Below are 13,334 nucleotides of genomic sequence, written 5' to 3' on the forward strand. Positions count from 1 at the left end.
GTTTACTTTTATTTTAATGGTTCTTAGCTGCTTTTTGATAAAATATAAAATAAAAAAAAGGGAAAGAAAGCAAACTATACCTTGTCCGATAAACACTGTTATAGATTATATACACGTGAAGTTAGGAAACGTACAGCCGTCTTAGCTCAGCTGGTAGAGCGCATGGCTTTTAACCATGTGGTCGTGGGTTCGATTCCCACAGACGGCGACTCTGTTGTTCAAACATTTTTGCTCTTTTCTTTTTTTATGTGTGGGAGAAAAATACAAGAGTGGTTTTAAGAGGGTATTTGAAACTATTTTTTTATTTTTAAAAAATTATTATTAATATTAATATATAAAAATAATTTAAAAATACTAAAAAGATATATTTTTTTAAAATTTTAAAAAATACTTTTAAAATATAAAATCAATCAACAATCTAAGCTTTTAGTTATTGAAAGATTAAAATAAAAATCTTGCATGCCATTCTTTTCGCTGGACATCACAAAAACTCTCACCAACTTTAACTATCGAGTTCATTTTTCTTAACTGATATAAATTTTAATTTTAAAAAAATAAAGATATTTTAATTTTTTATATAATAAGATTAAATTGTTATTGCATTAACATTACACTTTTATGTTTTGGAATTTTTTTTTATAACATGCTATTGAATTTAAACACCGCTCCACCGTTTTTTTTAGTGCCATGAATTATTGTATTTTAGAGAGTTGAAAAACATTTTATATTTAATGTTGAAAACATTTTATATTTAATGTTTAATATTGTAATGTAAAGTATTTTTTTATTTTAAAATTATATTAAAATAAATTTTTTATTTTTAATATTGAGACGCTAAATCTATAAAAAATATATATTTTCAAGAAAAATAAATATTTACCTTGTTCAGTATAGACATTCAATTGTACAAAACCGAGTTTAATAACTATTATTTTAGCAATAGTTTTGTTTTTTTAAAGAAGCAAACAGTACCACGAGAGCACAAGTACCCGACTTGGCCCCTCCCCCACATTGCCACTATTTTCTTTCTATTTTGATTTTTTAGCTGCTAAGCAAGAAAGCACCGAGGCAGCGAGAAATGGAGAGCAGTGAAGAAGACGATGATTTCCCTTTTATAGAAAGCATTACTCCTCAGTCCAAGATCGACTCTTTGTATCAATCTCACACTGAGAAGGTTTGTTTTCTTATTCCATGTTTTTTTTTTTTTTTTTTCTTATTTAAGCTAAAATGGTTCAAGTTTTGGTCTGTAAATTTTGAATATAATTGTTTCTCTTTGGTGACTATTTGAGAAAATATTTGATTTTTGAATGTGGGGTTTCCTTATTATGAGCTCAATTTGTGTCAAGGGCTGATTTTGTCATCTGGGTTTCCTTCATACTGTGCAAAAGTGTGTTTATTGGTGTTTTATGCTGGTCTAAGTTGTACTAAGTTGTTTTAATTCAAAATCGTTAATCCATTGAAATGCATTTTTATTAATTGTAATGTTTAGATGTATTAGTAATATCTTACCCTTTATTGGGCTCACAATAAATCTAGATTATGATAGGTTGGAGCTTCTTGTGTTGATCTTGGGCATTCAAAATGGTTTTCTTTTATGTCATCCTTTTGCGTTGATTTTAAGAATGTTACTATGTTAAGATAGTTCCATGATTTTTTCAGTCACTTAAATAAATTTGTGACTGCAGGGAATCAGAAAAGTTTGTTGTGAACTCATTGATTTGAAGGATGCAGTGGAAAATCTATGTGGCAATATGGAAACAAAGTACTTGGCTTTCTTGAGGTAATAAATTCCATGTGTTATTACTTGATAACGAGTCAAAATGAAATGTACCATGTGTTATGTTTGATCTTAGAAAGCTAGCCAGGATGATTTTCTATTCTGAGACTTAGAGTTGGATTGCCATATCAAGCTCTTCAAGGAAATGATTGCAAGCCATTTAGAGAAATCTGTTCTCTCATACTTTCTGCAGGATATTGCTTCCTCCTCTCCTAGATTTTAAGCGCTTCCTCCATTTAAGTTTTGTTCTGAATTCCAGAAGAATTTGGGCTTGCAGTCAATAATTTGGATTGCTTGTACTGAAATACTAGAACTTGCATATTTGTTTTGCCTCTTCCTTACTTGAGTGGTCATCCAAACACTTGTAGTCTGGATAGGTGACTTTCTGTATGGACTATCTTTACAAGCACAAGCCTATCCAAATCTTTAGCAATACATGAGAGTGTTTACAATGGATAATATCTCCTTGCAACAATCATAATCAATAATGTCTAGATATTCTTCTGAACATTTCCTTGCATGCCTTGCTTATTGTCAATTTAGTTCTGCTTCATAGTTTCCTGCTGTAAATTACCTTAAATTCCTAATCTCGTTTTCTAAATGTTGTTTTATGATATTTGTAGAATGTCTGAAGAAGTAGTGGAAATGGAGCATGAGTTGATTGAGTTGAGAAAGCATATTTCTGCACAACGGATTCTTGTGCAGGATTTGATGACTGGGGTTTGCCGTGAACTGGAAGAGTACAACTCTGCTAATGGTGACATTGGTGATTCTCAGCAAGACCTTCAAGTTGATGAACTTCAAAGTTCCTTGCCAAGTGACACAGATATTCGGAAAGAAATATTCTTGGAGAATATTGATGTTCTCTTGGCTGAACATAAAGTGGAAGAAGCAATCGAAGCTTTGGAAGCTGAAGAGAAATACTGTCCGGAGCTGAAAGGTCCTGGAGATACCTCATCCATGGAAGCATCATATAGATCAGTGTTTTTGAAGAGAAAGTCAATGCTTGAGGATCAACTAATTGGGATTACTGAACAGCCTTTGGTTGGCATTCTGGAACTAAAGAAAGCTTTATCTGCATTGATCAAGCTTGGGAAAGGTCCCTTGGCACATCAACTACTGCTAAAATCATATGGGTCCCGCCTCCAAAAGAGTATTGAGGTTTTCCTTCCTTCATGTTCTGTGTATCCCAAAACATTTCCTGCTACACTATCCAGGCTTATGTTTTCAATAATTTCGGTGACAACCAAAGAATCTGGTTCAATATTCGGTGATAATCCTGTATATACCAATAGGCTCGTTCAGTGGGCAGAGTGGGAAATCGAATACTTTGTACGGTTGGTTAAGAATAATGCACCCTCCTCTGAGACAGTTTTTGCTTTGGGTGCAGCTAGCAATTGTGTTCAGGCTAGTCTTACATACTGCTCAATGCTGGAATCACAAGGTCTGAAACTGTCAAAGTTGCTTTTGGTCCTATTACGACCATACATTGAAGAAGTGTTAGAGTTTAATTTTAGACGGGCCAGAAGGGAAGCTCTGGATGTGGCAGAAATGGACGAGAGCTCACTTTTGTCACCTCATTCTATGTCTCCATTATCTGCATTTGTAACTTCATCAGACAGTGTGCTTGTTGATAGTGGAATGAAATTCATGGACATCGTTGAGGCAAGTTGGTTCTCTTCTGTTATTGTGAATGAAAAATCCCATACCTTTATACTCAAATCAGCATAAGCAACGTGTTCATTTATAATGCCTTGCAAGGAAACAATCACTTTCGACTCAGCAATTGCACTGCATAACTAATTTGATTATTCTTGGCCACTTGAGTTACACAGCTACTTCAAGGTTCATACAAGCATCTATAGACCTTGTGTTCTAGTGCTTGTGAATATGTCTGCACACATAAATATGCATTTGAGGATGTATGTATGACACACTCTTGGTTCACAATGTTTCCAGTTTGAAGTTTTCTTATTGATCTGCTAGTCCACTACTTTATGATGATCCAATGATCATTTCATAGAATTGTTTGGTTCAAATAATTTTTACAGGATATATTGGCACAGCTTACGCCCATGGCTGTCTTGCATTTTGGAGCAAATGTATTGACAAGAATTTCACAGTTGTTTGATAAATACATGGATATGCTATTTAAGTCCCTACCAGGCCCCTCTGATGATGACAATCTCACAGAGCTGAAGGAGGTTATACAATTCAGAGCTGAAACTGATTCGGAGCAGCTTGCACTTTTGGGATTAGCATTTACTATTCTGGATGAGCTTCTACCACTTGCTGTAATGAAAGTTTGGAGTCTAAAAAATGAAAGCAAGGAGTTGGAAAGTGAAAGTACTGTGCCTAATGCAAGCATTACTGCAGAACTGAAGGAATGGAAGCGCAACCTTCAGCATTCTTTTGACAAGCTTAGAGATCACTTCTGTCGGCAATATGTTTTGACCTTCATCTATTCTAGAGAAGGAAAAACAAGATTAAACGCACTAATTTATTTAAGTGGGGAAGGGGAGGATTTGTACTGGGGCTCTGATCCTCTTCCATCATTGCCATTTCAGGTCATCCTTCTTCTCCTATTACTGACCCCCCCCAAGGTCTATTATGTTACTCTTGGAAGTGTATGGGTTATCTTAATTTCTCGTGATCCTTGTAACTTTAGGCCACTTCATGAATCCAACTCCACTGTCATTGTGATCACATTCATACTGACTTTCACACTATCTCCATTTCTTTTCTTTTGAACTGTTTCCATTTCTCTTCTAAAGGCAAGTTTGTAACTTCTAAATATTGAATATCAACCTGTCATTTCCACTGCCGAACTTATTCCCATTCCCAGATATTGGATTGAATCGATAATGATATACTCATTAGATCTCAGATCTCGTGTTGAATTTCTCATTTAATAAGCACACCTAATATTTGTGTCTTGAAGAAAAATCAAATCTCCATGCTCTTTAGCACTCTATGCGAGTTTTTTTAGTTCTTTGTGATCTTTTGTTTTTAACCTTTTGAGTAGTATCAAATTGTGTGGATGCTTTGATCTGACTCTATTTTACTTGCAATTCAACTTAAAACATGCTCTTGAGAAATGCATAACCAGGCAAAGGATCTTGAATCTGACCCCCTTCTCTCACTCAAGCCACCAAGCAGAAATTGGGATTAATATGCATTGTTGCACCAGTGTACTTTTGGTACTGAAGATATGTTTTACTGCAGGCCTTATTTGCAAAGCTTCAGCAATTAGCAATTGTGGCTGGAGACGTGTTGCTTGGGAGAGAGAAAATACAGAAAAATTTGCTTGCTAGGCTAACAGAGACTGTTGTGATGTGGCTGTCTGAGGAGCAGGAATTCTGGGATGTATTCGAGGATGAATCAGTTCCACTCAGACCACTTGGCTTGCAGCAGGTATTTTGTTATTCCCTCCGAGAGGATTCTGGGGTGTGGTGTTTATGTCTTTTTCCTGTGTTTTCGGATGCTGTTTTTTGCTTTGTTTTAGGAATTAAAATTGTTTTGTGTTGGTCATAATGCATTACCTGCTCTTTCCCAGTTATTAGAAAATTATTTTCAGCAAAGGATGATCTTTATTCTTTCTCCTCGACCCAAGCTTGTCCTTTGTTAAATAACTTCTATAAGGAATAATCTTCCTTCTATATCACAAGTTAAGAGTGCAGGATTAATTGAGTATTGTGAAGTCTGGAAATTGAAAAGTTGATTAATTGAAATTTAATCAATGAGTCAGTAACTTGGTCCATCAACTGGGTTGATTTGATCTCCTTGTTAACTGCTCTCCATCTACTCTTTATTCTAAGCTACTTGAATTTGTTTTTGCAGTTAATACTTGACATGCATTTCACTGTTGAAATTGCTTGTTTTGCCGGTTACCCATCTCGGCATGTGCAACAGATTGCATCAGCTATAATTACTCGAGCAATCAGGACCTTCTCAGCTAGAGGCATAGATCCACAAAGGTACTCGTAGTTCATTTCCACTGAACACTGCTATTCTTACTGGCAACTGATTTTTCCAACTTTTTTCTGCACAGTGCACTTCCTGAGGATGAATGGTTCGTTGAAACTGCAAAGACAGCCATCAATAAACTTCTGTTAGGAACATCTGGTTCAGACGCATCTGAGATTGACGAGGACCATGTTATCCTACATGATGAAATGGTCTCAGACTCTGATGAGACTGCTTCTTCCCTTTCATCAACAGAATCATTTGAATCGTTTGCTTCTGCAAGCATGGGTGAACTAGATAGTCCTGTTTATTTCACTGGTTCTGAGGGCTGAAGATTTATCCTGTGATAGTGATCTCTGCTCAAGATTTTTAATGTAAAGATTCAAATTGTGAAGCTTAGGACCGTGCCTTGTCATCAGAAGTAATGCTCACAAATGTTGTAGGAAAGTATGTTGTTGTAGTATCTAGTATATTAGCCGATAAATGTAATTGCAGAGCTGTTATATAAAGATCAACGTTTCATGCTGACCAGCATTGTAGACTTTGTAGTTGCTATTGCAATGGAAGCAGATGTCTCTTGTCAAGTTAGTTAATTTATGCAATTTGGAAGGCAGACTTTTACTCGGTTCTTAAAGCTGCTGCTGCTATGGAATTTAAGTATTTAACCAGTGAAGATCTTGAGCTTCTGCAATGTTTCATTTCTTTTCCCTATATTTACTCCTCTAGATTCTGACATGAAGCATCAATTCACGTCATTGAACTGATTAGTATCTGCCATTGCCATTGTTTTTCTTCTAGGCAATAATTAAAGTGTCATTCGTTAATGAACACAAAATTATTTAATTTGATTTAGTTCATTTACTAATTCAAATCAGCAAAGACTCTTTTTAGAAATGGAGTAGTATGTTAATGATTATATTTTATAGATTTTTTTTTTAACTAAAACAAGATTGTTTTGATTATTTTTTTTAAATTATTTTTGGAATTAATTTATATTTACCCTCTTAATGACTTGGCTCTTTTAATCCTAATTTTATTATGTTTCAGGTTTTTAAAATTATGTTTAGGGGTATTTAGAAGTGTGTTAGTGATTATTTTTCAAAGTGTTTTGCACTTGAAAATATATTGATATAATTTTTTAATTTTTTAAAATAATTTTTGATATTAGCACATTAAAATAAATTAAAAATATATAAAAAATAATTTTAAACATTATTTTTTTTAAATTTTATCCCAACACCGTTTGGAACGCAAGAAAGAACTTATAATGCCCATAAGGCCATAACTATAGTCTAATAAATTAATAATAGCTTATGATCCCCATCAGAAAGAAATCCATTGACTTAGTGTCGTCTTGGGCAGATGACAAGTCGCACGTACATCCCTCAAGAATCTAAAGTTCAAAGCCAAGCCAGCCTTGTCTTGTCTGTCTATCTATTAGCCTTCTGTTTAGGGCTCTCTGTCTTCCATTTTCCGAGGAGAAAAAGCGCGGGAAAACAGAAAACACAAAGAGAGAGGCTGGAAGATTTCAAGGGCAAATCAGAAATCCAAATCAAGAAAACAATCAGCAAAAATGGGTTTGGATGGAAATTCAAAAGCAGGAATAACAGGAACTATAAATCAAAAGAAATCAGAGACAGAAGTCCCAAATTTAACAGGCAAAGTCCACTTACTACCTTGCTGCATCAAATATGATGGCCCTTCTGTTGTTTCTCACTACTTCAAACCCAAACCCACCTGTAAGTAAGTTCAGCTTTTTTTTCCCTGTTTGCCCATTTGGCCTCCCTCTGTTTATGTACTGTTTCTTATAATTCTATGTGTTTTGGTGCTTCTGTAGGTGTAGAAGTGGAAGAGATGAAAGTTGAGGAAGCTCATTTTAGAGGCAGGAAGTTACAGGGTGCCACACTTCCTATTCCAGATGGGTATTCTGGTAAGCATGTTATATTGTAACCCCGGAAATTTTTTTTATACAATTTTTATGATCCAATATGGGGAAAAAATGGTTTCTTACTTGCACAATGTGGGAAATAATTTGTGTCGGTTTGATTCTTGTTTTTTTTTCTTAGTCATTGCTTTTGTTTGGGTGTTTCCAATATATATATATATATAATATATATATATATATATATATTTTTTTTTTGATTATGTGAAATGGTGTAAAATGGTTTCTTTGGACTTGGAGGGTTTTTGGCCCTCCTTTTTGCTGCAGCAGTTAAACTGATAGCTTAAAATTTTGAGTTGGGTGGTTCTGTGACAAAGCCCTCCTCAAAGGGGTAGTATTTCTTCTCTCATTTGTGGATCCTATGATTAATTGAGAATTTGGCAATGTTGTGATGTTGGTTCAAATTAATATTTTTTTTGTTTTTGCATGTTTAATTGGGATAGCGTGTTTTGTGGGTTATTGTAGCAATTGGAGCTGGAATGTGAAAGTTATTTATACAGATACCATTGTTTTTACCTGGTAGTACTAAGTATAGATTGGGGTGGGGAGTGGTTAAAAAACTCTGATAAGAACTATGACCTCATTCAAAGACTGAAACATAGAAAAGAACACCATAATCTCTTCAGATGTTAACACGCAAACACACATGCACACCCAAATTTTGAATTTTAAGTTAGAAACAATTACTTTGGAGGCTAAATTGTATCTCCTCACAATAGTTTTTAAATCAGTCAAGAGGATGGTTATGGCATGTTCATCTCATTATCGAGAGACCTGAAACAAGATGGTTTTTGAGATTTTTTTTGCATACTTTTGATTTCACAAATGAGAAGAAACCAACTAGTTTAGGATTGAGGCTTGGTTGTTCTTTTATACCTTCAATTTCATAAGAATGGTTTGGTTTCCTGATGCAAATGAGTTTATGAAATATTGCAGAACAAGTTCAAGCTGGTACTTATTTCTTATTGTTGTCTGCAGGCTTTGTCATAGGAAAGAAGAGTCCTGGCAAGAGAAAAGCTTCTGACATGTCTGAACAAAACTCAAACACTTGGGAGATAACTGCAAAATTTGAGAACATAACATATTGGAATCACGACAGCCTGCCTTCAAAAGTTGATGCTTTTGTGCGTTCCCTCCATTGGTTATCTGTGGCAGAAGCAGTAAGTTTCCTTTCAATGCCCTTTGTCATATAGAAAGTTGACACACTGACAGCTCTCTCTTTTTCTTTGAGCATTTTGATCAGAGGGCACATGTACGAACTAAATTGTCACTAGAACCCAAATAGTTGTTTTGTTTTTTGGGCACAAAATCTTGAGAATGGAAAAGTAACCTGCAAAGAGATGTGTGAGTGAACAGCTTATGTGTATGGCTATTGATTGACTTAACAGAAATGAGCTATTAAGCCCAAAGTCTTACATCTTCTTGCTCTCAGTCCATTTGGGAAATAGACACTGGCAAGGTGTTGATTATCCAAAAGTGTTTTCTTGAAAAAACTTAAAATCAGATTTTTATTGGAACACAGAATCCATTGCTTAGGATTTGACCAACATCTTAGGTTACTGAACTGATTATCCTTTTTGTTTGAGTTAAAAAATATTAGACCTTTGACCTTTAGTTATCCTGAGAAATAGATTATGATTGCAGCTGCTCGAGCTAGTAAAGAGCCATTACTCTCAAAGTCTTCATTTTTCTTGCTGTTAGTCTAGAAGGAAATGGACACTGGCCAGTTACTGCATTCTTTTTTGTGGAGAAGTGTTGCCTTGAAATATTCAAAACTAGATTCTCTTATCTTTGTTGGAGCCATTTCTAATTTCCTTGCTGCAGTAATTGCCTAGGAAACACAGAAAATCATTGATTAGGATTTCACCAGCATGTAAATTTTGTTGAACACTTGAGCTTTTTATGGACAGAAGAATATTGATCAAGTAACATTTATTATGCATCTTCCATGAGAATTTTGGTTTATAATTGCAGCTGCACAAGCCAGCAGCAGCTGAAGATTTGGCTTCTGCATCTATTGCTCTGGAGAAGAAGTGATGAAGAAACGAGAAGGGCATCTTCTGAATTTTGCTACTACCCAAGTGTACTTCTCATGCTACACCAACTGTTTTGTCCTTTGATTTTTCCCTCCAGCACTCCTGGATGTGCAAAATTAGTAATTTATAGTTTGTCTTTATTACGAGTGGGAAAAATTACATTTCACATCATGCAGCTTGGTCCGAATTGTTATTACCGTTATAGTTTGAAAAATTGCACTTTACATCTTAAATCAACAAAAAATTTCAAAAATCAACCAAATGACAGATCAATCTTCTCTCTTCAAGTTATGAAAACCTTCCTCTTTGCAAATTCTCAAGACATTAAATTGAAACATTAAGGCTGGTTAGAGCTTTGCAGTTTCTTGCCACTGTTTTCCATGAAATCAGGACCGCAATGAATGGTGTTTTAGGTAATTAGAAAATTGCTTCTTTTTTATCCTTACATTTGCTAACGCTGTTGGTTGCTCAACCTTGTGCTCTGCACTCCTCTGAGTTATTAGACTTCTTAGGACATGATTTAGGGCAAGTGTCAGATGTTCAAGCTTCTGCAACTTTATGATTGACACTGCCACTATTCTCAATACGCGAACTTCTCCTGTCGATCGTTGGGAAAAGGCAAAAGACGCCTCCCTTGAATTCATAAAACCATATCATTCTATGGCTCTTCACAGCCGTGCTCTCACCAATGCAACTTGTTAGAGCTACAATCGATAAAGTCAAGCTCAGACAGCGAATAAAACAGAAAACTGCAGATTACTCAACCCATACCTGCTGGAAATTCAACAGACTATGTGAGTGCTTCAATTTGAGGTCACGATGATAAATGAGGTTCTAGATCAGGCTAAGATAGAATCAGGATGGCTAGAATTGGAAGAAAACTTTCAAATCTGACTTCAAAAAATGGACTACAGATTTGGTGTTTTGGATGTTCTCATCGTTTGAATTGCGATTGTGGGTTTATGGGTGGAGTTGATGGCTGGTGAGGGATCAAAGGGAAGCGTAGCAATTGTGCGTGGAATGAAGATTGGGTTCCTCTTCTCTGCAAATTCTTTAAACCCTCAATTGATCAAAACCTATGTCTCTTCTTCATATCCTAAAACCCTAGAAGAAGCAAAACCCGCCTTTGATGATCCAACATCAAAAGAAGCAACGGAATCATTAACTTCAACAAAGTCCCTTGAGGAAACTTACCAAACAAACACACCCTTGACTGAAAATCAAGAGGAAGAAGAAGAGGGGCGGGGCTCTTTAGTCATTAAATAAATTATAATTTATAATCACCATTTTTTATTTTTATTTTTCCTTTGAGAAGATGTTAAGTGTGCATATAAAGTTTAAATTGTAGTTAATTTTCGAATAAAACAAAATCAAATTTTATAAAGTTTGATTATACAAAAAAATTATCTAATCAAGAGTTCTTTTTTACTATCTAAAAAATATTTTTTCTACCTTGTATATTATTATTATTATTATAGTTATTAAATTCAAACCGGTTTGATGGATCCATTTGAAAATCAATTGATTCGGTGGTTGAATTAATTCGAGTAAAATAAAAAATTGATAAAAACAAAAAATCAATTAAATTTAATGGATTTGATAAGTTAACCCGTGATTCAGCTAACCCGAGTGAATACAGTTGAGACCCAGCTTATATATGTAATAATTTTATTGAACACTGCACCTAATATCAAAGGAAAGTTAAAGATTGTGACCTAATGTCTTTCCTCGAACAACCAAAAGATCTATTAGCTACTTCCTCTTTGAACAGCCAAGAGATCTATTAGCTAAATTGGAGATATCGGTGTCCAGCTGGTGCTACTTCTCCAGGTGCTTTATCTCTCCTATGTTGATATTTATGTCCAAGCTATTTGTACATGCTTAGTAAAAACCAGAAGCATAAGTGATTGAGTATATGTTCTATTTTCTTCGTCTTTTAGAGAGACGCATGCGAATTTCCGTGAATGGTGAATTAGCCCAGACCTATTTAAGAATCATACACAAGGCAAATGCAGGTGTAGCAGTCCTAGTTTAGCACCTTTAGAAAAAGAAAGAACTCATGGAAGTGGTGATTCATATTTGAGTTTCATGTTAAATGAATTATTCTGTTTCCTACCACAAGATTTGTAACTACATTTCAAGACCTATATCCAGAATGAATATGAATGTGAATTCAATCAAAGTACTGTTCCGGGGGAGTAAAAGAATACTTGATATAGGTGCTTGACTAGGATTGACCTGGATTGACTCGGGTTGACCCGGGTCAACCCATCAGATTCGTGACTCAATCATTTTACTGAGTTAATTAGCTGGTCGGGTTTTATAACTAGAGATACCAAATATATTCTTATACTATTTTCCGTGATAAAGTCGACTACATTTTACACGATTCCTTCGTTTCAAAGTTAAATCGAATTTGTCTTTTCCCTTTTGTGGTTGAGATTGTTTTAATGTCCTTGTGTTGACTGGAAAATATTGATGAACAGATGAAGATTCTCTCCATTTCCCTGGATATAAAGGCTTCATAAGGATTCATGGCATTCTCTCAGAACCGATATTAGTACATAGATTTCTTTATTTGCTCTCAAGATGTCAGAGGCAGCTGATCCTGGAGAAGTGGAATATGACGAGGTTGGATATGCTATTAAAAGTAACTCTATTTCTTAAGTAGTTTTTGTTTGCTGCAGTCTCCCATGGATTAAACATTTCTATAAACAAACTTGGGATTTAGGTCATTTCATTCCACTTTGATTGTCCTTGATTATTGTTAAAATGAAAATGCATGCAAGACTATCACTGAAGACTGGAAATGATGGTGTTATTGATGGGCTAGAATGGTTTTTATGTTTACAGCATACGGGTAGGTGGAGGTTTAAGCCAAGGGGATTGCACATCACTTGGAGTAGCAACCCAGATTATTGGACGATGCCTGAGAAAGGGTACTGATAATTTTCCTTTATTCAATTTCAGTGCTGTCTTTTTCTGAGAAAGAAATAAAATTACAATTCTTAAGAACTGTTTAATAATCAATGATATGGAGAAAAGTATAACAGAACAGGAATTTTCTGACTTAGAGCACATTTGATGCACACGTCCTACACATAAATTACAGGACGGATGACCCTGCAGGGTTGCTAAAGGTAGTCTGGCTTGAAATAGAGGGCTCAACCCCAAAACCCCTATCGAAAGGGGAGAGGTATGCACTGAGCTTCAAAATATCTATGGCAGAAGACAGATCTGGTTGGAAAGAAGCTCCTGCTTTCATGATGGCTAAGGTAGGGAAGAAAGGAATCGCCAAATGGGCAAGAATCAACCTGGAAGATGTGCAGGTAGATGGCGTAAAGGAAGTTCCTTTAGGCAAGTTTCAGTTTGAAGTTCCAGAAAATGCTCAAGATACCACACTCTACTTCGGATTCTATGAATTGTGGTCGGGAGGATGGAAGGGAGGTTTACGAATTCACGAGGCTGTAGTTGAAAAAATGCCAGATTTACCACCCTAGAGTTATTATGGCCAAATGTATCCGAAAGATTTTTTTTTTTGGTGAAATGTTCTTATGAATCCAAGAAAAAAAAATCTGTAATACATAATAAAATCCTGCGATTGAATCTGCAA

General features: G+C 35.3%; 3 protein-coding genes and 1 non-coding gene across 5 annotated transcripts; all 4 read left to right on the forward strand.

The window, feature by feature from the left end:
- The first annotated feature begins 135 nt into the window (after positions 1–135).
- Positions 136–208, forward strand: TRNAK-UUU (transfer RNA lysine (anticodon UUU)). Its single transcript has one exon. It is a non-coding gene; the product is annotated as a tRNA-Lys (tRNA).
- A 788-nt stretch (positions 209–996) lies between these two features.
- Positions 997–6,345, forward strand: LOC118060562 (exocyst complex component EXO84C). The gene is made up of 7 exons (XM_035073795.2): positions 997–1,174; positions 1,686–1,780; positions 2,401–3,442; positions 3,829–4,344; positions 5,003–5,191; positions 5,618–5,754; positions 5,829–6,345. Exons 1-7 carry the CDS (start codon positions 1,079–1,081, stop codon positions 6,073–6,075), a joined length of 2,322 nt encoding a protein of 773 aa, XP_034929686.1. The 5' UTR covers positions 997–1,078; the 3' UTR covers positions 6,076–6,345.
- Positions 6,346–7,160: 815 nt separating this feature from the next.
- Positions 7,161–9,954, forward strand: LOC118060666 (uncharacterized protein C12B10.15c). Its single transcript, XM_035073927.2, has 4 exons — positions 7,161–7,482; positions 7,581–7,673; positions 8,664–8,845; positions 9,660–9,954. The coding sequence occupies exons 1-4, from the start codon at positions 7,317–7,319 to the stop codon at positions 9,720–9,722; spliced, it is 504 nt and encodes a 167-aa protein (XP_034929818.1). The 5' UTR covers positions 7,161–7,316; the 3' UTR covers positions 9,723–9,954.
- Positions 9,955–11,394: 1,440 nt separating this feature from the next.
- Positions 11,395–13,334, forward strand: LOC118060663 (protein PHLOEM PROTEIN 2-LIKE A9-like). 2 transcript variants are annotated; one of them, XM_035073925.2, is made up of 4 exons: positions 11,395–11,551; positions 12,208–12,352; positions 12,575–12,660; positions 12,834–13,334. In XM_035073925.2, the coding sequence occupies exons 2-4, from the start codon at positions 12,311–12,313 to the stop codon at positions 13,219–13,221; spliced, it is 516 nt and encodes a 171-aa protein (XP_034929816.1). In that variant the 5' UTR covers positions 11,395–11,551; positions 12,208–12,310; the 3' UTR covers positions 13,222–13,334. The 2 variants fall into 2 exon arrangements, with proteins under 2 accessions (XP_034929816.1, XP_073259833.1); XM_073403732.1 differs by having other exon boundaries at positions 11,399–11,550; positions 12,189–12,352.

The sequence above is a fragment of the Populus alba genome, chromosome 12 (assembly GCF_005239225.2).
Source record: "Populus alba chromosome 12, ASM523922v2, whole genome shotgun sequence".
Taxonomy (NCBI): domain Eukaryota; kingdom Viridiplantae; phylum Streptophyta; class Magnoliopsida; order Malpighiales; family Salicaceae; genus Populus; species Populus alba.